At 37.0% G+C, this 24,905-nt stretch overlaps 1 protein-coding gene across 1 annotated transcript in view; it reads right to left on the bottom strand.

The window, feature by feature from the left end:
- SCFD1 (sec1 family domain containing 1) overlaps positions 1 to 24,500 on the bottom strand; it is a 43,486-nt gene extending 18,986 nt beyond the window's left edge. Inside the window, exons 1-15 of the mRNA XM_032188429.1 lie at positions 24,447 to 24,500; positions 21,849 to 21,919; positions 21,014 to 21,102; positions 19,992 to 20,082; positions 19,247 to 19,369; positions 17,965 to 18,052; positions 16,716 to 16,805; positions 15,499 to 15,554; positions 14,529 to 14,614; positions 12,600 to 12,699; positions 9,160 to 9,299; positions 8,184 to 8,274; positions 7,784 to 7,857; positions 7,112 to 7,193; positions 420 to 516 (exon numbers count right to left, since the gene is read on the bottom strand). Of these exons, the coding sequence (XP_032044320.1) occupies positions 420 to 516; positions 7,112 to 7,193; positions 7,784 to 7,857; positions 8,184 to 8,274; positions 9,160 to 9,299; positions 12,600 to 12,699; positions 14,529 to 14,614; positions 15,499 to 15,554; positions 16,716 to 16,805; positions 17,965 to 18,052; positions 19,247 to 19,369; positions 19,992 to 20,082; positions 21,014 to 21,102; positions 21,849 to 21,919; positions 24,447 to 24,477 (1,309 nt within the window). The 5' untranslated portion in view covers positions 24,478 to 24,500. The remainder of the gene's footprint in view (positions 1 to 419; positions 517 to 7,111; positions 7,194 to 7,783; positions 7,858 to 8,183; positions 8,275 to 9,159; positions 9,300 to 12,599; positions 12,700 to 14,528; positions 14,615 to 15,498; positions 15,555 to 16,715; positions 16,806 to 17,964; positions 18,053 to 19,246; positions 19,370 to 19,991; positions 20,083 to 21,013; positions 21,103 to 21,848; positions 21,920 to 24,446) is intronic.
- Positions 24,501 to 24,905: the final 405 nt, after the last annotated feature.

The following is a 24,905-nucleotide window of genomic DNA, read 5'->3' as shown; positions in this document are numbered from 1 at the left end:
GCAAAAGCTACCGACACCACTACTCCCTGACCTAACCAAATCCTATGAAATGCCCCGTTCCATTCTGGTTTTACAATAGATGCATTCCAAAACATGCAGTGGGATTCTAAAGAACCAGGACTGTTCAGAGCACACAATTCCATGCTATATTAGTAAATACTGGAGAAGCACAGAAGTTAAAATTTTTTGATCTTCAGAAACAAGGGTTTAGGAATGGATTTTAATGGAGCTGCAAAAGTTGCCAGTATTTTGGAAATTACTCAACCTAATAATTAATTCTCTAGACTGCTACTAAAACCAGTAAAAAGCTCTTTCCTTCACAGATCTTGCACAGCTTGCATATACGTTCTTTATAGTGTGTATAGGCTTATTGCATCTCTTAACAATGTTGACACAAAGTTCAGATTTAAAGTACTCACCATCTGGGTCAGAAATCATGTCCAGGAGAGATTTATCCAAAGTGGATTTGCTCATTATTTTCTCCTCATATTCAAAATACACGTCCAGCTTTCTCGCCTGTTTAAGAATAAGCGTTAGGATTATCATCTTCACACTGGGAAGAATATTTCTTTCCTCTTAAAAAAGGTACATAGTTTTAGTTATCAAGACCGTTTCTAGAAAATTCTTTTTAAGTAAATTGCCAGAAAAAATAACTAATGCTAGCCTTCATCAATTCCAGAAACTTGATGCTTATGTAGTTCTCATATCAGAAGCAAAAATGCAAGTTAAGCAACTTGTTAAGAGGTCTGACATGCAAATATTCAACTGGAATAGGAGCTTTGTTTTCAACTATGCTTTTGCTGTAGCTGAAAGCTACATGCCATCATAAATAGTATTATGCTGTAGTAAGATAAGTGAATGCTATATCAAACTTATGCTGAACATTAACTCAATGCAGCTAAACACAAGAAACTCCTGAATATGGTAAGGCATCATTCCAGAGAAAAGTTGGTAGCTTTCCATTCAAATCTAAAGGGTTTGTACAAAATATCTCATTCACACTAATTATGAAGTTTCCATCTTTAGGCTATCTGGCTAACACTGGAAAAGAAGCCGCTCATTACACTATGACATACTTTTCACTTGCAATCACATCAATCACATGCAGACCAGGACGTGAACCTACCACCCCCTTTTATTTAAGAAGGATGTCACAGGTACTGCATTAAATTAATGAGGAAAAGGCTTATGGAAGACCTCACGTGACTACTCAACTAATGACTGCATTACAGCACATCTGCACAAACAGCCAAGCTTTGCACGTCTGATCTTGAACTTTCAATCTGAATATACAAAAATGCATTTTAAAGTGTATTAAAAAATTTATGTTCCATCACAGATTATTGAGGTTTGAAAATTACCATGTAGTATCACAACAGATGTTACAAGTGCTCAGCTTACAAAACCTTAACGTCTGGCAACTGACTAAATTCCGGTGTTTGGACACCGTCAGCTATGCATTGGCTCCGAAAGAGAGAGACTGCAAGAGTGGATCTCCATCTCATTGCCTTGGAAGTATTTCAGCTCCAGATCATACCCACTGGGAGACTGAAATGGTATTACCACATTGAAGCATGAGTCACTGGGGTTTTTCTCAGGTTAACAGATTCAGGAAATTTTGCCTGATAGCGCCGAGGCATGAAAAATTACTATGGCACCTTCTAACCTGGTGCAGTGGTTGGTGTAATGACAGCAACAGAAAAACTTTAGAAGTCTGGTTTTCATTTGTCTTTGAAACCAACTTATTTTTCTTTTCCTGAGATAACAAATAAGGAAATAACACACAAAAAAAGAAGGAAACTCATTCTGAGTACTTTCAGTTTGGCAAAAAAGACTTACAGATGACAACACAAAATAAGTCACAAGAATATTTTAATATCATAAGCTGATTGCCAGAAGTTTTTGGAGGCAGCCCCTTGCTTCCCAGTATTATATACATAACGATTCCATTTCTCATTCACTACGTACTGAACACACCAAGAAAAGCAGTTACTTGTAGAAGAGCAACTTAATTTAAAACCTTTGTAGCAATTGTACTTGCAGCTTATAAAAGATAACTCTCTCTGAGGATAACAGTTACCATGAACCGTGCTGAAAAACTGACCACTCACTACTTTGAGTGGCAGAAGGATGTCTTCTGTGTGTCATAGTGGCTATGATTACATAGAAGGTGTATGAGGTGACAAAAAAGGAGATGGAGGTTCTTTCAATCTGTATTTGCCTTGAGCTCTATTAGAAGAGCAGTCACAGCCATATTTTGGTAGTTACACTGTGTAAAGACTTCCATTAATAATAACTTTGCTGAAAGGTAAAGTGATTACTAGTGGTCACAGTGCACTAGTTTAAAGCGAATAGAAGTGAACTACTAGCCTCCTTCCAGGTCCCTACTTCATGTGCAATTTGGTATCTGGCATGTCAGACGAGTTCTGTGACTCCTCTCCACGGCACTGTACAACTCTACAGTTCTTGTTTGTGTTATAGTTTCCTTAACTGTTTCTGGAGAGAAACAATTGCAAAGAAGCCACCACAATTTTTCTAGTCTTTCCATTCCTTGCTTTCTGTGATTTAAATACATTTGTAGCTCCTTATAAAGAGTTAAAGTCAATGCTTTTAAGCTTAAAATGTTTTTCCCAGACAAAAGGCATCCAACAAACAAAGGATTGTCATGAAATCTGGAAACTTCATCTTAGGAAGATAAATATATTGTTGAATTTGGCAGTGCCTATATTATCGTAGCTGGTGTTCTGAACAAATATGTCTTAAACAGATGGCATCTAAAACTAGACAAAATATATTAATTCAATATATTTGTTTACAGATCAACTTTTAAATAAAATTATATAATTTAAACATTAGATACTTTAAGAGCAGATTTACAGCTGTTAACTTATTTTGAGCACAAAATGCTTAAAATTCTTCTCAGCTATTTGCCACTTCGTGATTGTTTGGGTAAGACTACCAAACAAAACAGACTGCCTGCAGCCAAAAAAGCCTCACTGGTTGCATATATTCACTATGCTTAAAGCCTAAACAGAAACATTAATGGTACATGTACATCTTAAATGGTACATCTTAAAAATTTTGGACAAATACTTTTGGGGTGTGAACTTAACACTGTTTGGGAAAAAGAAACAGACTGGAAATCCTAAAAAACTCAGTTCATTTATGTCTGTCAAGCTCCACCTCCTTTTTTGTCACCTCATTCACCTTCTATGTAATTGTAGCCACTATGACAAACAAAAGACATCCTTCTGCCCTCAAAATAGCGAGTGGTCAGTTCTTGAGCACACTTCACAGCATTAACTGTTATCCTCAGAGATAGTTATCTTTTATAAGCTGAAAGTAGGGACACCAGAGATAAGCACCAACATAAAATTTTCAATGTTTTGGCTGGTATGACAGAAGCATGAACTAGTGAGATGGATCAATACGGTGAGTCTACTCATCGGTAGGTAACTAACCAGGGGTGCTAGCAAAGGTGCTATTTAAGGCAGTATTTTTCTTACACATGTATGCTAGGAATTAGGTGGACTACAAATAAGATTTCACATGGAGTACTGAATAGCCTTGAACTCTGCTAGTTAGCTTTTGAGGTATTTCCCAGACATGCCACATCAAGGAGAAAGTTACTTTCCAAAGAGCCCACTGTTCTAAGACGTGCTGGTAAGAACCAGATGTTCCATTTAAGTAAGTGACATTTTGCTCACCTAGTGACAGACTTCCAGAGATGCCAAGAGAAAAAGCTAAGAGAAAGAGCTAAACAATCCTGGAGATCCAATCACAGAATCACTTAGGTTGGCAAAGAGCTCTAGGACCATCAATTCCAATAGGACAAGACAGCAAAGAAGAGGTTCTTACGGGTGCCATGCCAGATAGCAAGGTGAAGAAAAATAATAAAAACTACTAATAAAATCAAGATGTGTTTACGTTTCCAGTTATTCCTTTCCTGCCTCCTGCTTTTCATTTCCTAATGTGACATCTTGTTCCACGCTAACACCATTCAGTAGACCTTTCTGGTTTCAATTCAGGGACAAGATCTTTATTGTAGTTAAAGCTCCACAGCTTAGCTTTTTTTTGCTTCCCCCCCCGCCCCCCCCCCCCCCCCCCCCCCCCTTTTTTTGGTGAAAACTTTCAACTTAGCATCTCTAGAAATAAGCTGTTAATAAGCCAAAGTTTATTTTAGGGTAAGATATTGAGACACGCGGGAATCTCCACCTGAGTGCTGGACTCCAAAAGAGGCATAAAATTCCTTCACTTTTAAGCAGAAAAGTGGAAGCAGGATCCACTGAAATCTCTTATAGGGTCATTTTTGTAAGGCTTTGTAGGAGACTTCAATCCTCTTTACCGTACAAAGGTACTTCCTTTAAGAGAGTGAGAACATGCAGAAGACAACAAGATACAAGTATTTTTAATTACTGGAAAGAATTTCTCAAAGATACTGACAGAAAACAGCCAAAAGTAACAGCCCACAGAAATCAACAGTAATAGTGTGGCTAGTCAGGCAATTATAGCCTGCTTCTATCAGGACAAAGACAAGCTCTAGGAGAAGGCTGGAGGTGGCAGCCGGAGCCACTTTCCTTTGACTGAACTGTACCGAGCTACCCACAGAACAATGAAGGAAAGGTGACTGCAGCTGAATTCAGAATTCAGCTCTAATTTCTCTAATTTCCTGGGAATTTACTTAATTACCAGCTCTGAATTACAGAGAACTGGCCTGGACCACTGTGACGTATACATTTTACTACATACACTTTTTCTGTTCACACGGCAAGACAAAACAGAACTGTTAAAATAGTGGAATTCTTTTACAAGGTATGTAATGGATAATTGGGAAGGCCATCCTGATAATTGAGTTATTCAAAGTATCAGGCCCTGAGATCAAGTAATAAAACTGGAGAAACATGGTAAGAAAGTTATGTAGGTATTCAACAAAATCCTAAGCTGAACAAGAGTTAGTAATCTAAGACATAATAATTTAAAATCCACAACTTAAATTCATAGGTATAGAATTCCAGCAATGATAACCTACACCTCTCTGCATTTAATTGTTTTAGAAAAGCATAAGTGTACATGCCATACCTTGACATACTTCAGTAATCTAAGCATTCGTAGGAGACGTGCCAAGATATGTATTACTTGAAACTCTAAAGTAGGTAGAAAGATGCCCATAGTTCTAGTCTTAAAATTGTTAACAGTTGGGTACAATCCTTCAGCCACCAGCTTCTTCAGAGAAAAAACAATGCAAAACAAGGACGCCTTTGTTCTAAGTGTTGACAATAAGTAGTTGATGATTCATTTAGTGCAGAAAGTGATGCATTCTTTCCGTCATTTCACTAAACGCAGATTTTCCAAAAAACTGCCAGGACCTTTGATTATGTGATTAATTTCTGGTTTCCTCTTGCTGTGTCTTAGAAAATGATCCAAGACCGCGTGGAAAGCAGATGTTAACTGAGCACTGAAGAAAAATTAAACTCAGTCTAATTAGAGCGGGTCTCATAGCATTCTTTACACTGACTCTCATACATGTAAGAAGAAAAAATGCTCAAATATTTACTGTAATAAAAAAGGTAAAACATAATGGACAATGCAAAGAATCTATTTTGAAGTCTGAAGGTACTTCAAGATCATTTTAAAAGTGAAAATAAAATAACCTGTAGAAAATCATGGTGCCTCACTAGCTCCTCGAGACCTGGGCACATGTCAAAAAAATTACCTTATCCTAATCTGGTTTCTGTATTCAAACAGATATAAAACATATTTTACCACAGCCTCAAGGTGCCATCAGAATTTCTTTACGAAGTACTGGCTGAGATACTGTTTTTTTGTGAAAATATTTCTGAGGAGTACATGAGGTAACATCTCATCCTGCATTTTAAAATTCCACAGCTTGAATTAGAAAAATTCTTTTTGTAACACTGAAGAGTAAAAAGAGGGGAGAAAACAGACAGGACAAAGGAAATGGAAGAAATTCTACAATCATTAGTGAAAAGGCTTTTCTATTGGTAAATTCCAATGGAAAAAAAAAGATGTGTTTCTGCATTAACCTGAGTTTAGATAGTTCCTAAGTATTTGGAGAAGGAAGTGATTCTTTCTAAATCAAAAGAAACTGATAAAAGACAATGCATCATCAACATACTGAAGGAACTGCATTCCCATTTGTCTCACAAACTTCTTTGACAGCTTTTGACAGCTACAGAAGGTAAGGAGCCTGAACATTTTGCAGGATAAGAATTGAGAATCATCTATGGAGAAATAGATCATCACTCCCTGGGAGCTCTGTAGTACCAGGCTCCTATCAGAGGAGGGAGCCTAAAGGCTAGTACAGAAGGGCTACAGCAGAGGGACACATTAAGTAACTCCTTCTACCTCTAGGTAATGGAGAAGTGTGTTGCTACCACCTAATCTAGAAGGAACAAGTGCATCTGACTGTTGCCAAGAGAACACTGTTGTTCAAAAACAATGTTATTTCCATTCCACATCCCACTCTGAAACCTGTCTTCTGCCTGACAAATTGTATATAAAGTAATGCTGGTGTAGGCCCATCCCTCCTGTCATTACAACAGCGGCAGACTTAAGCAGGAAAGAGGACAAACATCCTTCTTAAGAGTTTAGATTATGCACAAAGCACATCTAACACAGACCCTGCTGGAAAGACCAGTTTAGTAACTTGCATCATTGCCACACCTCTGGATATCATTTTTATTAGGTGAACAGTAAACAGTACTCTTGTGATAAGTGCAGACACAGAAGAGAAAATGAATGCTTAGACTCAAATCATAATTTGCCATGACACGTCTAAAATAAACCAAACACTTCCATTGTAAACTTATTTTAGAAAGAATTTAACTCACAGTAAAGGTTGTGGCCATCGTAAAAAAGACAAGAGTGTAGTAGTAAATTCCAATACAAAGAAATTGTATTTACTTTTCATGCATAGACATTCAAAACTCATTCCCTCTCACCCTTCAACACTAAGTAATGTTATACAGCGGTTTCTGTAAAAGGTAGCACAGCTGAGAAAGCTCACTTTCCTATCTTGCTTCATTTGGTCAAATATATTGCTCCAGGCAAGAAGCATCTTACAGAAAATCAAGTCAGAGAGCAATCCTACCTTTATGTGCTCCAAAACAGCTGTTGCAACATTTGTATGAAGATCAATGAGCCTCTTCTTTTCCAGAAGTTCTGGAAGAGAGCTGAAAAGATTAAATACAAACTAACCTGCTGAGTTGCAGCAGACACATGCTGGATCTTACAGGACATTGGACATATCACCTCATCTACTATCAGGATAGGTATCTTTCCTTTCACCTTCTGATTTGGGCCTCAGTGAAAGGCAGAAAACTGAACACCTCCCTTCTCCAAGGCGGTAGTGGAATGAAAAACAATTTACAATTTAGGTTTACAATGGGGAACTAGTCTAAACCTCAGTCTTCTAGTGTCATTCAAAGCAGTTATGAATACAGAAGCAGGAGAATATGATTCCCATGCAGAGTCTGTAAGCAAATCTATGCTGTACTTAGATCATTCAGCATTGCTGAGGAAGCATTCCAAAGCCATGTTTAGAGGCCAAACATGCACATGCTGTGGAAGCTGCATGCACAACTACTTGTGAAGGGTGCTGTCTTTAACTTTACCACCATTTAATTTTTATTACTGAGCTGAATAGCCTATTTTTAAAACTATTTATTTCAAAGGGTATTGAAAGTGAAATGACAGAAGGAATTATAAATTGTTCCCAATTAATTAAAAAATAATGTATTATTTTATTTATTCTTTAACTTACCTAACAGCTGATGTTAGCTTAGCTGTATTGTCAGAAAGCATGCTTATTGCTCCTTCATCCTCCCCTTCAATACCCTGGTTTTGACAAATTGGAAAAAGGAATGAAAATAATTGTAAGCAAGAAAATACTACATCGAAATACAGTCAGGGCACTCAGAACCTGTTTTCTCATAGTGATAGTAAAGTCTGGATTGTATTTTACTGTTATTATGGAAGTTATATGAATGTAATGTCAATACATGCAAGAAATTGAACTCTCATGAATTATGGTACTTACAGTCCTCTACGTGTTTACATTATGCCTAAGACTCAGCATGCACTGATGTTTTTTATTTTTTGCAACTGGTGTAGTATGCTGAGCATCTATTAGGCTTTAGATAAAACTCAAATATAAACCTTACCATGATACTTTTAAGTCTTTTGACTTCATCTTCTTGGGCTCTGTAGGATTCCAGTTCCTGTTGAACAGACTCAGCTACCTCTGGAAAAGGACTAATGCAACACTTTGCATTAGGCTCAATTAAATCAACAAACTGAAACACTAGAACCAGACAAGTTATATGATCAAGATGATCTTGAAAATGACAGAAATATCAATACATGCATCATGCTGCATTATCAAGTCCATGAGCAGTGACATCTTACTATATGTTTACTTAAACTTTCTAAGATACATACTCACTGCTTTCAACATTTTTATGTAATTTTGATAAAAACATTTTCATGCTCTGTAGCCGAAAGCAGATACAATGAATATGGATGATGCTCATTCCATAAAAAAAATAAATCATCAAAAATCTTTACAAAAAAGCTTAAAATAGAATTACCATAATATGAAGGATACTTTGAATTTATACCCTCCTCACTATTTTTATTTTTCTTAAAATTTTCTACAGGAATTTACGTGTAGCAAATTCTCCCCCTAAAATTTAATACTTAGTGAAACACATAGTACAGGCCATGTAAATCACAATGTTTCTTTCCTTAAGTACAATAGCCTTATAGGCAGATGGAACTTTGTATAGATATTTGTTCATCTGAGTAGTTTTGTTCATTTGTTCATCACAGCACACTTTTCTGTTTCTTTTTGCACTTCCTAACCCAGAGCCCTTTGTGCTCCAAAAATGTTCTAACAAACCTGTTAATTTGTACACTTCAAATTAGATTTAAATAGTTGAGCCTATTAAAAACAAACAAAACCCACCATACTAACATCATAAGACCACAGAAAACTTCTCCAGGCACATACTCGGATTCCTGAGCCTAATCTGCAGTGCTATGATATAATCAATATGCCCTTGCAGCCAAACCAACCCAAGGAAGTTCTACCACACAAACTGTCTAAATCAATATAACCTTTGTACCTATAAAGCTTACCTGCCCTTATGCTTCTGCCAAAATTTATCAGATGCAGTTAAATCATAGGATTTCTTATTTTTTTTCTTAGGTCTAGCACCTGCTGGAATACTTTCTGTTCCTGTTGATTCTTCCAAGTTAACTCTATTCAAATGGAAATCCTAAAATAAAAGAAAGAATCTTATCTAACTATTTGGTAGTTTTTAATCATTTAATCCATCTTTTATACTCAATTATCTTCCAGAATATTTTCTAGAAAAAATAGCAACAACTATTTATGAACATTTTATAAGAGGATGGTAAACAAGTTATTAACTAGATAATAGCAATGTATGAACTAAAATATTACTTGCACTTACTGAAAAGCCATCAAAGAAAGCAACAAATGTCAAGCAAAGACATCTGATTTGTCTTGTAAGCAACCTTCTTAAACTGAACCAAGAGGCATACTGTTTTCCGTATGGAAAATAAATTATTTAGCAATAGCTGAACACTCTAAATGCACACAGCAAAACATTACAGAAGTGAAAGTTTCTGTGTTGCATACAAAAAGAAGTTTCTAAGGCTGAATTTCACTTACAAAACTACAGCAAATGTATCAAACTTGCAAAGAAGGTCAAGACATCAGCATTGGGAATGTTTGCCATGAGGATTACTTAGATAAACCCTCACAGATCTTTCCTTATTTTTTTTAAACACTAGTGAAATAGTGTGTGACAAAACAACAGATTGCAACAAAGCTGCTATTTCTCCATATAGCTTTTCTTCTTCCACAGATATACAAACCTATAAATTATGTCTTTTAGCTAAATGACACAGTTATGCTCACGTACCATGTCACCACATGGCTTCCTGTATGCCTTTTGTTCCTTTCCCCCATTACTTTAGCCAGGGACAGTATAACCCCTCAGGTTTTCAACACAGAGGTTAGCAAGTATCCTACTGCTGAATTTACTCTAACCCTTTTGAGGAACGTTTAAAATTTCAGAGGTGATCTTTGCTTGGCAAATAATGATAAAAGGAGTTATATTGTTGACTTTACAGACACTGTCAAGAATCTTATATTATGTATTTTTTTCCAGAAATAAAATTCCATTTTATTATGTTCATTACAGTAGATCATATTAAGTGAAATTTTCAAATAAAAACAATTTTTAAATGTTTCTAGTTATCACTTGGCAAAGTTCACACTTTTAGTATTTCGTTCTAAATCATTCATGCCTATATATAAGCAAAACCAAGTAGCTACTGAAAAGAAGCACATGCAGTCAATGGGTAGAAACCTCATCTTACACACAGCATGCTTAAAGTTTCAGTAAAAAAAATAGGGTATTTTTAATGTATATTTGTTTCACTACAGTGAGATTTATGTTTTGGCTCAATTTAGCTCAACAGTGACCTGAGTTTCCCAGTTAGTTCTGGCAGTGACAGGTTTTACCAAAATGATTGATTCCAGTTCCCCTCCTTTGACCTCCACATTTTGTCCGTTAAAGGCCTTCTATCTGTGCCTCCCACTTTCTGCAACCACTCCCAAGGGGTATTTTAGTTGGAAATGGGGATCTCTGCATACAAGTCTGTGTATGTGTAGATGCCATCATCACCATTTCAAATGACACAGCACACCATTTTGTGGCTTGGTTAGTATTTAGTTTAACACTCCCCAGAATTCCACGGTTATCTTAACTGAGAGCTTAAATGTAAAACAATTTATCTGGCTGTACATTTTATGTAATTATTGCCATTTTCAATTACAATTTATGGCCTTTTCAAAGGTTGCTGTGGTGACTTCATGAATATTATGCTCAGTCTGCAAAGAACTTGGCACACTTGCCTTTAAGGTGAGTAACTTGACTTTTTTAAATTAAACTTTTGCCCTTTTAATGGAATCACAGGCCATTTGGTTACAATTTTATGATACAAATTCATAATCCTATCAACTCAGTCAAAAACGAGAAGCAACAAGCAACATTTAACAAGTTGTTCCAGGGAGACTACTAAAGCTTGATGCAGTACAGGTCAGTTTCCAACAACCCTCAAATCATTCTCCTAGTGTTCTTCCAATACCTCTCCATATTTGCAGCAGTAGTTATCCTTAGTTTCCACTACATCTTTGATCCCTTTGTATCTTGATGTACCAAAGTCCTATACCCAACACATGCCTGAGGCTACCCAATGGTACTTTATCTATGTAGCAGCTGAGGAAGAGGCACATAGGCAGAGCATGGCATGTATTTACTAGCTAGTCAGCAACCATTTGCTTATTAAATGGCTCACAGGCAACAAACAAGTGTTGACAGTAAAAGTTGACTTTATGCAATAGCATCTGCAGGTGTAAAATTCTAATTTGGGTCTCCATTCTCTACTTTTTCACTGATTTTCAGAAAAAAATGTAGTATATCCATTTGCCAGTCTCCAGACAGCTCAACAGTTATTGGAAAAAACAGTGCAAACCATACTTTTCTCATATAGGCCTTTCCTGAAGAAAACAGGCCAAAAGATGTTTATTTGTAAAAAATGTCTTTTAGGTGAGGAGGAAAGGACTGTTCACAACAAATGAATTACATAAAATAGGATTTTAAAGTGTCATAAACAGTCCAATTTCTGCTAAAAAAAAATCTTCCTTGCAACAATACAAGTTTTATTTACATATGTACAACACTGTACATATGACTAGTTCACAACCAACTACAAACACATAATCATATCAACACAGGTGCATTTGGTATCTGACATCTTCCTCTAACAACCTCGACAATAAAACCAAAATATTTCTCAAAGCTATGCTTTGAAATGATTTGCATGACTAACTCCAGGGTATAAAAAAAAACATCCAGAAAGTAATTATTCTTACTCGTATCTTGTATTAATTACACTGTAACCAGGTATGAAATGCACAAATAGCAAATAGGTAAATAGTATTGGCTTTCATTCAAGTAAATTTCTGCTAGTGGTTTTGTAACATAAACACAAGGAAATGGAAGGGTTTTAAGGCTATCTTCATTTGAAAAAATAAATCTATTTTAGATTCCTCACAGTATGGTCATATCACTTGGCACTTCTATGCTGAACATCTACACCATCTTGTGGAGAAAATCAAACAGATATTTTTGAAATACAAAATAATACTAAAATCATTTTTAAAATTCTTTATAAGCATTTTTCATAAAAGAAATTGAATTTATGGAATTTTGTGTTAACATAAAAGATCATGAACTATTTGAGAATAATCTAGGATTGCTGAATTACCCATCTTTTGATTATATCAAACTTTCAACTTTATAGCAATTTTAGAAGTTATTCCTACACAGACCTTCTCAAAAAAACCTTCAAAGTTGTTTTTAACTAAACAACTTTCAAATAAAACACAAAAAACAGTTCTTGAAATTAGAGAAAATTTGGTACTACGTTTAATAACACGCTGCGTGAAAAAATTTTGGTAACAAAATCAGATTTATTCTTACCAGAACATCATGCACTAAAGCTTGGTATGTCCAAGTATGATGTAGAGGAGTTGCTAAATCTATGTTTCTGTCAACAAGGACTAATAGGGGCCTTTGGAAGCTGAAAAGATGACACTGCATTAGTACTTCTTTAAACATGTTCAGAACATTCCAATAACATCCTGAGTGTGATCAGCCACCTTCTACATTGTATTTTAAGTTAAAAGCCAAATTCCCTACTGCAGAGTTCCTCCATCCTTCTCCCAAAGCATCTGGAGTTGTTCAGTGCCAGAAATTCCATTAACCACTGTCTTATTAATGATAAAAAGCTTATTTAATTTTGTACTAAGTGAGATTACTATGCATAATTTTAAGCAGAAGTCAAAACATCAACCAGTAACTAGCCTTAGGTATTAACTAATACCTTTTTGAGTGGATACACATATGAGTTCTAAACAAGTGTTAAACCTGCTTGAGCGGGTCATATTTGACCTTAATCCTCATTACATACCTCAAATACAAAATCCCTCTCTCAATGGTTTTCCATATCATTTTTCCTCTTTGCTTGTATTAAAGTCCATAAAGAAAAGATTACGAACTCATGAGATGCATTATGGTAACTGCATCAATACTCAACTTTAAGTAGAAAAAATCCAGACATGCCTAAATATCTGGGCTTATAGCTACATGAAAAAATTATAGTGAAGATAGAAGGCTGTGAATTTACAGGCCATTGGTGTATCCATTTCCCTAAAGCACATTAATCCTACAATAAATGTGACAGCTAAATTGCAGTGTATTTGAACAGAGTAAAAGCATGTTAATTCCGTGCTCTGGATTTCCTTGCAATAAAGTATTTTTATGTAGATATTTAATCTCAAGAGCCTTAGTCACCTGCCTGTATCATTCTGAAAAGCAAACTCGAGATCCGAAGACATTTAAATGTAAAGGTTCTTCCTTTGCTTTGTATCTTGATTTTCTGAGGGTAATAATGCTATCCTATCAAAAAAACAAGCCATCCTTCTGAAGGAAGAACAGTGCTTACAATTCAGTTCCCATGGAAATGAGGGAACTAGTATTTCACAGCTATTCTCTCTCCTAATGGTTTTCAATCTCATTTCATTTTGCCACACAAACTTTGTGTGTCTTTTACCAAAATTCTGCTTTGAATAAGATAAAAATACATAATGACTGTTTTAGTTCCAGTTAGGAGATCATAACCATTGCCTTAAGCTAGTCTTCCCAGTAGGTCTCCTTACTTTTCATGTACAGTGTGAACTACCATAACACACTTTCCTTAGGCAGCCTGTCAAGTATTCAACTATCTGTCAGCAAACAGATGTAGGGCAGGTGACAGAGAACACATTCCAGATGCATACAAACACCTGCAAAGTCTTTTCCCAACCCTGTTTTCTCCCTCATACAATTCAAATACTGACAACCATTCTTAATTGTCTAATTATCCAACTGTCAGTCCTTATGCAGTCCTCCTAAGGTAGATAAAGAGATAAGCTGAAAAACATTTGCTTTTGACATAACTACAACTTATAACTGCTCATAAGTGAGAAAATGGGTATTTCCTCCTTTTTAATGGACTAAAGATTGATAACAGGTATGTTCAAACATGCAGCTGCACATCCTGGTACTGCAAACTGAGTATAATAGCAGGGGCTAGGTTTAGAGTGTGAACAAAATTGTCTGTTTCATTAAATGATTTTTGATTCACTGTCTTAGGACTGTACATTTTTTCGTCACAAGTTTCCAACCCAGTTATACTAAGGAGATAGGTAATCTTACTTAGAAGTACAGCTAATTCTGTTAATACAGAATTTGAATCTAATCCCTGTAAACAGTTTTCACTCACCACACAGCGGTGACTTATCCTAATGAGATCCTTCTGACAACTCAAATATGAAAAATAAAAATACATAGTTATTACTAACACCATACCTGAACTGGCCAGCTCCAAGCGTATCACCTGTAAAAAGACTGTTTCTGGCATCTCTTAGATTCTCTCTGAGCTTCTTATCTAATTTCTGTGGGGGAAAAAAAAAAAAAACAAAAAAACACAAAACAGCTTTTAACAAACCAATGGCTTCTAAACTTCTTTACCTGATCAACATGTTACGATTGTGCTGATTTTGTAGTTTATAAGTGTTGTAAGTGTAGTCTATAAGCTGCATGAAGTCTAGATCAACTGCACAGTAGACCTGACTCCCAAGAAATCTCTTCCTTCTTTTTTCTCCCTCCTGCATTTTTATCTAGATTCAGGACTGCACAGAAGGTAATACTTTATGTCCACTAATATCCCTCTCAGGCAATTACCACTCTTTCCCTAAACACATGAACAAAAAAAATACCTTCAGGAGGCACCAAAGAGGTACCAAGGTAGAAGCAGAAAATTGGACTGTCAGTCACTACCACAGTAAGCATCTCAAAAACTGTGACTACCCCCAGTATGAATGCATGCAGACAAAATGCTTACATGTTATCAACATTAAGGCTTCACTAATGAAGAAAGATGTGAGGAAGATGGAAGAAATGAAGCACAGTGATGATCCCTAGCGAAGACAGCGCTGTAGTGATTTTTAATTGTGATTTAGTTTGACAATTTCCTTCCTATTTGATGATCAAATTTACTTTGATACAGTAAAAATGTGTTTCTCAGTAACATAGAGAAAAATTTCTTAGACATACAGAAAAAAATCATTCTGATTTAAGTTTCTTAACAGCTGATTGCATAATTTTACAATTTCTACAGATGAGTTCCATGGTACTAAAATCAGAAAGAAAAAACGGTATATCTATTTCCAGTTTTATTTCCTTCAGAACGAAAAAGATACAATGCTACTAGATCTCTATGTGGTATTGAGAAAAGCAAAGTTTTATAACAATATTTTCTCAGAAAATCATTTCTTACCACTGCCACCATTTCAGCTGCAGTTCCTCTTGAGCATCTGATTATAGGAATAGCTCCTAATAAAAGATATATTGACTTCCACTTGCATTATAATTTTAAGATTTTAAGTTAGCGTACTTTTCATAAAACAAATTTTTAGTAACATTTTGAAATAAAAATTTTCAAGTGGACAATACCAATTCTATATTAGTTTTTTTCTTTTTCAGTCTTTACCTGTGAAACCAAGAACACTACATAGAAATATTGTACATGAAGTTGTACAAAAGTAAGTGAATACCTCATGCATGAATTTATGAAATGCATAGTGTACTCTAGAACAACAGCTAACATACTGAGAATTGGTCAAATGAACTCTCATATGGGAGCATTAAAACTTTGTTTCAGAAGATTAGAAGTCACTTGAAAACAATAATAAGTAATACCACAAAAAAACATAAAATTATGTATCAGTTACATCTCACTGCAGGGGAATGTTAATTTCAAAAGCACACTTTACACTGGATCAGATTTCACAATCTTTAGCTGCTGTATCCCACTAACCTATACAAATATGAAAATTCAAATACCATGAGTTTAAGTGTCTGTGTAAAAGGGCCTTAATTTGTATCATGTTAATACTTGGAAGAACTCAGTTGGTTCAAGGGAACCTGTCTTGAACAGACTGCCCCACTGAGACCCCAAACTCTCTTGAAGGATTATTATCTCAGATTCACTGATCTCAGTGAGAACTTAGATTAGATGTTGCCACTATGAAAAATATGAACTAAGCAACAATAAAATTCACAACATGTAACTTTAATATATCTGCCTACTCTATGAGTTATTTTAGTTAGATCCTTGCAGGGTTTGTGTGATGTTTTTTTCCCCTCCCTTTTTTTGTTTGAGCTGCAAATCCAAATTCCTAGCACTACTGACCCACAGTGCAAACTACAATAAAACCAAAACTTTGCATTTCAGTATTCCTCACCCACTGACATTGAAGACTAAACGTATCACCTCCCATGTTGGACAACCTTTATTTTCTTTTGCACTGATGCAGAGCAGTAATTTTAGCAAGACCATTAAAGCTCTCAGCAAATTATTAAGATTTCTGTCACATGTCTACTTCTGCCTTAACTCAGCTATATGAAATCAGTAAACTTCTAGCTACCATACTGAATATGGGTCTCTTCTAAAAGGAACACAGATTGAAAATATGCTAGAATTTGAAAACTTACCAAGCGTAACAAAAAAACAGAAGAGACTGTCAACAATAGTGTCCATTATAGTTTCCATTTCAGTGTCTGTTATATCTGGTCTGTTAATGGCTAAAATGGTGTGGAAAACAGTTAAAATCAGGGTTAAAGAAGTTCATGCGACATTAATACTGAGAAAGCGATTCTCTTCTTACCTAACAGCTGCTAACTGCCAACAGCTTTTGTTGCTGAAGGTAGCAAATTATTAAATGCCCCTCCCTAGCACTTCCATTACTTTTACCTCCCCTTTTTTCCTTTTACTTTAAAAAAAAAAAAAATGGGAAATATTAACTATTGCTCACTATAAGGTCAAACTTTACACAGATTTTCCCCTTTATCTCTAACAATGCATACTCTAACTTCTGGATTTCATAATTATTGTATTACTAAAAATCTCTTCTAGAAAAACACACATTATGGAACAGGAATGGCCATCCACTTGGAAACCACTTCTTAAATGTAAAATCATCAAGAATTACCTGTTTAATTTTAACTGCATACCATAATTCTCTTATCTATATTTAAAGATTCTAAACCTTACAGAACCTCCTGTAATGGACTCCCCCCCCTTTTTTTCTTAATAGATAAATTTACCTTACATCTCCAGATTAAGGATAATGCCCAATTTCCAAAACATTTCACGCTATAAACAAAAAGATTTCCCTCCCATATTTAAGTAAAACCAAGAAATGCTTAGCAACGTTTCTATCAAATAATTAATACTGACAAGAACACAGTAGCGAAAAAGAAACATCAAACCTAATGTTATCACAGGTCTCAAGTCAAGCACTACCTCAGGACTCATCCCATAAATGCCCTCTCCTTTGTTTTAGTTGAATTTAGGAAATATTTTAAATAATTACTTGCCTAATACTCTTTCTTCAAACAGGAACTCCAATGCTCTGAACATTACTAAGCCTCCCATCATGGTCATTTATGTAGCCAGTTATAATCATTCTCTAACATTAAAGGTGCTTTTTCCCCCCTAGTTTTTGTCCTCTGAAAACTTGAGAAAGATGGGCTCTATTAGCAGTTTTTAATCAGCAGCTATAACCAAGAAGTCTAAGAAATGATTCCTTCATGACTTTAAATGATATGTCTAACAGATCATCCTGAACTCTGAGCAGATCAAAGGAAAATAAAATCATTAACAGATGTTAATGAACTTCAAAATTAAGCTTCAACTTTACGCATCTCATTAGAATTTTTTACACGAACAACTTTTACTTACCACGATATGAAACGAGCTCTTTGTTTTGGTTACACAATACAAACATATCATCTTCTAAAGTAATGAAATTGAGATACTGATCAAACACCTAGAAATCAAGGAACAATGGTCAGGACAGTTCAGAGTAAGGTATAAAAATACCTATTTGTGATTTATTGCCACATGTTTTCAAATGTGAATGTTACAGAACTACATATGAAAAGAAACAAATGTCAGATACAATGTATGAGTTATAAAAGCCTGTGTAAGGACCCAGTGATAACACAGGATATGAGAGCGCCTGAGGAGTGCTAAAAGAAAGCAGTCCAACTTCAAGTATTTCTTTGGACAAATTGTTAGTAGCAAACCATCACTAGAAAAAAAATAAAATGTTGGATGATGTTATAATATTACAGGTTATTTTCTTTATGAAGAACTACAATATAAACAGCACTGAGCTCTCACACAGGAGAGATGAAAGAAGGCAAAAGCTACACATTAGGAGATAATAGCTCACAAATGCTATTTTTTCTTTAAAATACTTGTACATTTAGAAAAAAAAAATAGACCTTTCTATAGCATAAACTGAGAACAGTGGGAAAACAGCTTTACAAAAGTCAGTGCACAGTGCTACAACAATTCACCCCTGCTGAAGACCTAAAGCTTAAACAATACTAGCAGCTTTCATTTCATTTCACAACAGTTTCTTTCATGCCAGCAGTACTCCGTAAGAGGAGTGAGAACAAGTGAATGTAGTTAAGTATATATGAAAATCATTAGCTTATAACATACAGATTTTGGTACAGGCACTTAAGACGAGAACACATGCCAGACACCAGCCTTTAAATTATAAAGGTATAGCAATGTACTGAATAACAGCGTGCATGTATGGAACGTCTACCTCTGTAATGCTCTGTATATTTAAAATAAAAACTGTACTCATCCTGCATTTCTTGTTTAGCTAGTAGCTAAAATTCCCACTGCATGCGCTCAATGAGTTAATGCAATCAGGAATACTCTGAAACCACTGTACTTCCACTCTTATCATTCAATACAAAGGACTTGCAGCACTTGGACTTTTGACTAAGATGAAGTATAATACCAAGCTGGATTAATGAGATGACTGCAGATACCCTCTTTCCCCCCCAGTAAATCCATGCCAATCACTGAATCTAGCTGAACATTTATTTTGTTCACAGTTCAGTCAGAAAAACTGTGTGTGGCACAGATGTGGTCATATAAGACTGCAGTAATGCCTGTAATGGTCGCACCTATAACGTTAGAGACTGGAGGATTCTCTTACCTTAGCCACTTGAGTTACAGCATTAGCACCTATGGCAGCATTGGCAATATCTTCCAGTTTACTTCTTGAAATGGCAGAAATAAAGTTTAAATAATAAGATTCATAAAGCTGGTTTCGAAGATCCTAAAAGAAAGCAAAGCCACAACCTCTTTTCCTGATTAAGTACTACTACAAGCCTTAATTATTAAAGAATATGCAAGCATTTACTATGTGATGATCCAATTATCTATAGTCAAATGAAATTTTTTGAAGTACTTGGCTATCTGTTCATACAGATTGTATAGTACAGTCCTCCTACTCAAAGTAGTCAAAGAGATGAGGTGGTTCAGGATTGGGTCCAGTCATTTTGAATATTTCTAATGATGGAGACTTCACAAACCCTCTGGGCAATCTGTTCCGGTGTTTGACCATCCTCGTTACAGAAGTTTTTGTTTTTTTAAACAATTAAATGGAACTGTCTGTATCTCAATCTCTGCCCGCTGCCTCAGGACTTTTCACTTCCCAATACTCTGAAGACGTATTTATACTTCTACTTTCTGGGAAACAGAAGTTTTGCATGTAAAAAATTTGGGCAGTATCTTTATGACAATGATGTGCTAATATCCATGAAATATAAACAGAAGCGTTGAGACACATACAAAAACTAGATACAGAACAGTCACACTAGCATTGGTACACTTTTTTTTTTTTTTCCACAGGGAGCCTGTTGTATCCACCTGTTTTAAACATTTAGCATGCAAGTTACCTGGCACATTCTATCGATATTTTCCTCTGTCGGCATAACAAAATAAATAGCTGGAACATCTGGAATAGGATCCCGATCTGAATGCAAAAGCCTGAAAAGAAGAAAAATACATTTCTAGTGCATTCCTCTTCTGATTTATATAAAGCTATACATTTTAAAGAAGTTATTTTTATATAAAGACTTATTCTAATTTCTCAGAATTTAGTCAGAATTTAAGTCTTAGAACTTAGATTTTAGAAAGAACACGAAAAAATACAAAAATCACACTTTTATAATTTTTGGTAGCTCAAAATGTTAATAGAAGTCTCTGAAATTTATTCAATGTTTGAGAAAAGGCTTCACAATATATTATTCCATTCAGGGGAAGGTAAAAAAAAAAAAACTGCATCACAACATTCGTATGCCAATTATTACTTAACATAACACCTGTGTAACTCATACTATTACACTTGCCTTTCCTGCTAACTAAAACAGAGAAAGGCAAAGTGCTTACATGTTTCTCTAACATTTCTGCTGCTAAGTCAACACCTTCAACTGTGTTTTGATTTCTAGCCTTCACTTAGCAAAGTTAATAAACTTTTAAAAAAATAAACTCATCTTCCAAATTTCCTCCATGACTTTTACCACAGCTAAAGAACACTGATGAACTAACTACATGTAATATGGAGAAAAATGGGAAATCTCTTAAAATAATACTTTAAATTTCTTAGCCTAGATGAGACAAAGTCTACATGTAAAAAGACAAACAGAGATCATGTACAGTCACTTGTAGCAGTCTGTACCAAAAAAAAAAAAAAAAATTAAAAATATACAAGAGAGGGATCTGTATAAACATCCTCAAAAATCCTTACTGGATTTTTTTTGAACAGGGTCCTCATCTATGTAGTAGGAAATCCTGCTAACAGTGAATAATATTTATTCTAATAGTTATTCATTGAATGATTTTCAGTGTGTTGTTCATGATTTCAGGGGAATATTTCATAAAATTACTAAAAATAAAATAAAATAAAATAAATACTTACAGATGCAAAGTGATCCCCATATCTCTCAGCTCTTTCACTGACAGCAAAGGTGAGATTATATCTTGGCCAAATCTGTCGTAGATGAGAACCTGAAACAGATATGTAACTTTTTATGAAGATGTAAACAATGGATACAGGAATTCAGGCTTAAGGAACTACTGTCCTAACTTTAAAAGTTATAATCATTAATTTATCATGGACTTCCATTTGTGCTTACAAAGATAAAACAAACAAACAAAAAACTCAGTGATAACCTGGCAAAAATTCATCAATTCCTTCTGAAAAATGTCAGTCAAACAACGATCTGCTGTCAGAAATTTGTTACTGTGAACCAGAATTTCTCTGACTATATATGAGTGGAAAAAATGGGAGAAACACAGGGAAAAAAATAATTAAAAAGACAATAGAATAGATGAAGAAACAGAATACATGCTTTCCAGTAGCAAAAATTTTTCACGAGACAACTTTACTTTTTAAAGGTAATGAGAATAACTTGAGCTCAGCTTGTCCTAAATGTAATGCTACCAGTAGTTCTTCCTTTTTCATGGACTTCTGACTTTGTGAGTAAAGTATCACGTATGTTTCTGCCAACATGTGAGACTTAAGTATATTTCAAAAACATCCTCCTATATATATATTGCCTAAAGAATGAATGAGTCATCAGGCATTTTATTAGCCAATATATGAAATATGTATTTTTCTCAACAACTCTGATATTTAATTCTGTACTCACAACACACAGGAAAAATATTCCTTATAAATTAAAGACAGAGAGAATATACTTCAGAATATTCTGTATATAAAATTCTCCCATTCCAGTTCAAATAGTCCTTACCTTCCATACTGGCTCTCCTGTGCTGTTTTTAACAGGAGGAACGTTGAAGTTCAGCATACGTTTCAAAGCCACTGGAAAATAAAGTAGAATACTGCTTAGCTCTCTTTACATTTCAAGATACATTTCATTTCCATTAAACACATCAGCAGACTTTTATAACATTTGAGAGGGAAAACATAAAATATTAGTGCAGCAAGTCATATTTACATTGTTTTTATGCACCTTTTTACAGACACATAACATGTTAACTAGAATTTATGGGCTCCAGTAGACACTGCAAAAAGAAAAGAAGCAAGTCCCAAAGCATGAAGAAAGAATCTCTATCTTTAATTATATGGGCTATATTCTATCACATTTTGCTTTAAAAATAGTTTCAGTATCTTTCTGATTAAATTCTAACTCCTAAGCAAAATGAAGCTTGTGAGAGTACGCAGGGCAGTTTCACGAGGTTTACAGTATCACAGGACAGCTCAAGCTGGAAGGGACCCCAGATGTTCAACCTCTCCCTCTAGTAGGTTCTGTGTGAGGCCACCCCAGGCTGCTTAGGGTATCATCCAGTCAGATCTTGAAACCTCCAAGAATGGAGGTGCCATAGCCACTCTGTGCAATCTTTTGCAGTGTTTGACTCATGGTAGGAAAGTTTTCCTTATACCCAGTTTGAACACCTCTCATTTCAATTCATGCCTGCTGTCCCTCACCCTCCTGCCATGCCCTGCTGCAAGGAACCTGGCTCCATCTTCTCAGCACCCTCATCAGGCGCTAGGAGGCTGCCCTTGGCTCCCTGCAGAAGCTGCCTTCAGGCAGAACAAGCTCCCATCCCACAGCCTCTCCTCATGAGGTAAACGCGCCAGTGCCTGCCCACATTGGTAAGTCTTTCCTGAACACCTCTCCTGTACCAGTGAGCAACAAACAGATTAGGCACAGTATTCAGATGAGGTCCCCCTGGAATCAACCCTTCCACGTTGCTTAATACTTGCTTTTTTAAACCATTGAGCAATCCCAGGAACTGCTTACAGACTGTTCCTGAAACCTTCACTCCCTCACTGCCAGTGACATCTCCCACATCTAAGCTGTATGAGAAATTCTGTATAAAGTTAGTTAGGCGTTTGGGCACAACTGGATTTGAAGCAACTTCCCTGTAGAGTTTGCCATTTAAATTAAAACTTGGCATCAGCTCTCTACAAAAGACAACAATCAGACTACTGATGTGCTGTGACAATCATAACAAACATCCAGCAAGTCTCTAGGTTTCTTTTCCATATTTGGCATTTCCTTTATGTTTAGGCCGACTGCTCTATGGGGCAAGGATCAGGTTTTTACCATGATGTACTATGACACACTCCAACAGGTTACAGATCAGGACCAAAGCACAACAGATGGTGCACTCACAAGGTAGCACAAGTACCAAATGATGGAAATCTTTTCATCTGGGTGAACACCTTTTAGTTGTTTGATCCACCTCCCCACGTATAACCTCCCCAAATGCAATACAACACAGGTATAAACACTGACTAAAATAATCACGTAACAAGATGAGACATGAAATAAAAGAGTACAACTGCATACGATAAAGGGTAAAAGACATTGGGCTTTATGAGAAAGATATATAAAAGAAGGAAAGGATTGTAAAGGAACACCAGACAGCACCATCAATAGTAAGTGGTCACAGGAATGAAGATTAGAGAAAGTATAGTTACAGTACAGAACAGATGGAAAGATAATAGTATAAACTTAAGGTCGGAGACACAGGTTGGAATTTTTAGGCATTTGATTTCAGATATGCCATGTTAAATAAATGCACCCAGCATCCTCTATGCCACCAGGACAGGTCAGTTATCAAGATAACAAGACCACAGCTCAAACTACTGACAGAAACTTCTGCAAGCACGGGAAATAAACATGAACACAGAGGCGCCGTGTTTCATGTTTTAGAAATACGTTCAAACAGATGGCTCAGAGCTCCACAACGCAGCATCGAGAGAGATGAAAGAGCCAATTATAAACTCACCGTAACGTGCGAGGACAGACGGAGAAACCAACCCTTTTACCCACACACAGCAAACCTGTACAGCTAGCTGGAGCTGTTAGCCTCGTATTCCCAACTTGCTGGGGGTCAACACGTGCTCCAAGGCCCCCGTACGCGCAGGACCACGGCAGCTGAAGATTTATTTTTGCGGCTTTAGGCGCCGTTTCCCGTGGATCTCTGTCCCATCCAGCCGGGCAGCCGCCACACGGGTGGCACGACCCGGCTCCCGGCCACAGCTCCCCCCGCGCCCAGCGAGACCCCCCGGGCACCACCACACGGCGCCGACACCTGAGGCTTGCGGCCACGTCCCGGGGCCCCGTGCTCCCCGCCGGCCTGCCGCTGCCTCCGGCCGGGCGCCCGGCGCCCCGCTCCTCCGGGGGGCGAGGAGGGAAGGAGGCCCACGGGAGAGCCGGGGCGGCGGAGCCGAGAAGCCTCCATCCCGCCCCGGGGACCCGCCAGGGAAAGGAAGACGCCGCCGGAGGAGCCCCAGCTGCGGCGTGAGGCCGCCCCCGCTCCCCTCCCCGCCACGGGCAGGCCGGCGCCGAGCTCCGGAGCCGCAGGGAGCCGCTCACCTGTCTGCTTCTCCCGGATACCAGCCGCCATTTTCCTCCCCGCCAGCCGGGCGCCGCGCCCCGCCCAGGGCCGCGCACGCAGCAGCCGGGCGACGTGGCGGGGCCGTCAGGCGGGGCCGGGCCTCAGCGGGCCCGTGCCGAGGGCGGGCGGGCGGCGGTGCCTCGCAGCCCCGGGGCCTGCCCCCCTCAGCTCGCCTGCAGCCCTCGCTGTAAGGGCAAGGGGTGCAGGTGCTGTGACTTTACTCACACCGGGCGTGTATGAGGAGCAGCTGAAAGACTGCCGGAGAAACAAAGTGGCACAGAGGCAATCAATTAACTACGTGGAAAGGGCAGGTGTTTCAAATAGAGGCATCAGCTTTCAGTAATTTATTGAGGTGAAAAAGAAGGTAGAGGATTTAAGTACAAACATCTGTGCCTTACAGGGCATAGGACACACTATACAGGCTGGACACGCAGTAG

Source organism: Aythya fuligula, chromosome 5 (genome assembly GCF_009819795.1).
Source record: "Aythya fuligula isolate bAytFul2 chromosome 5, bAytFul2.pri, whole genome shotgun sequence".
Lineage (NCBI taxonomy): Eukaryota > Metazoa > Chordata > Aves > Anseriformes > Anatidae > Aythya > Aythya fuligula.
The sequence above is the reverse complement of the archived record's forward strand: the minus strand, read 5'-3'. Positions and strand labels throughout refer to the sequence as shown.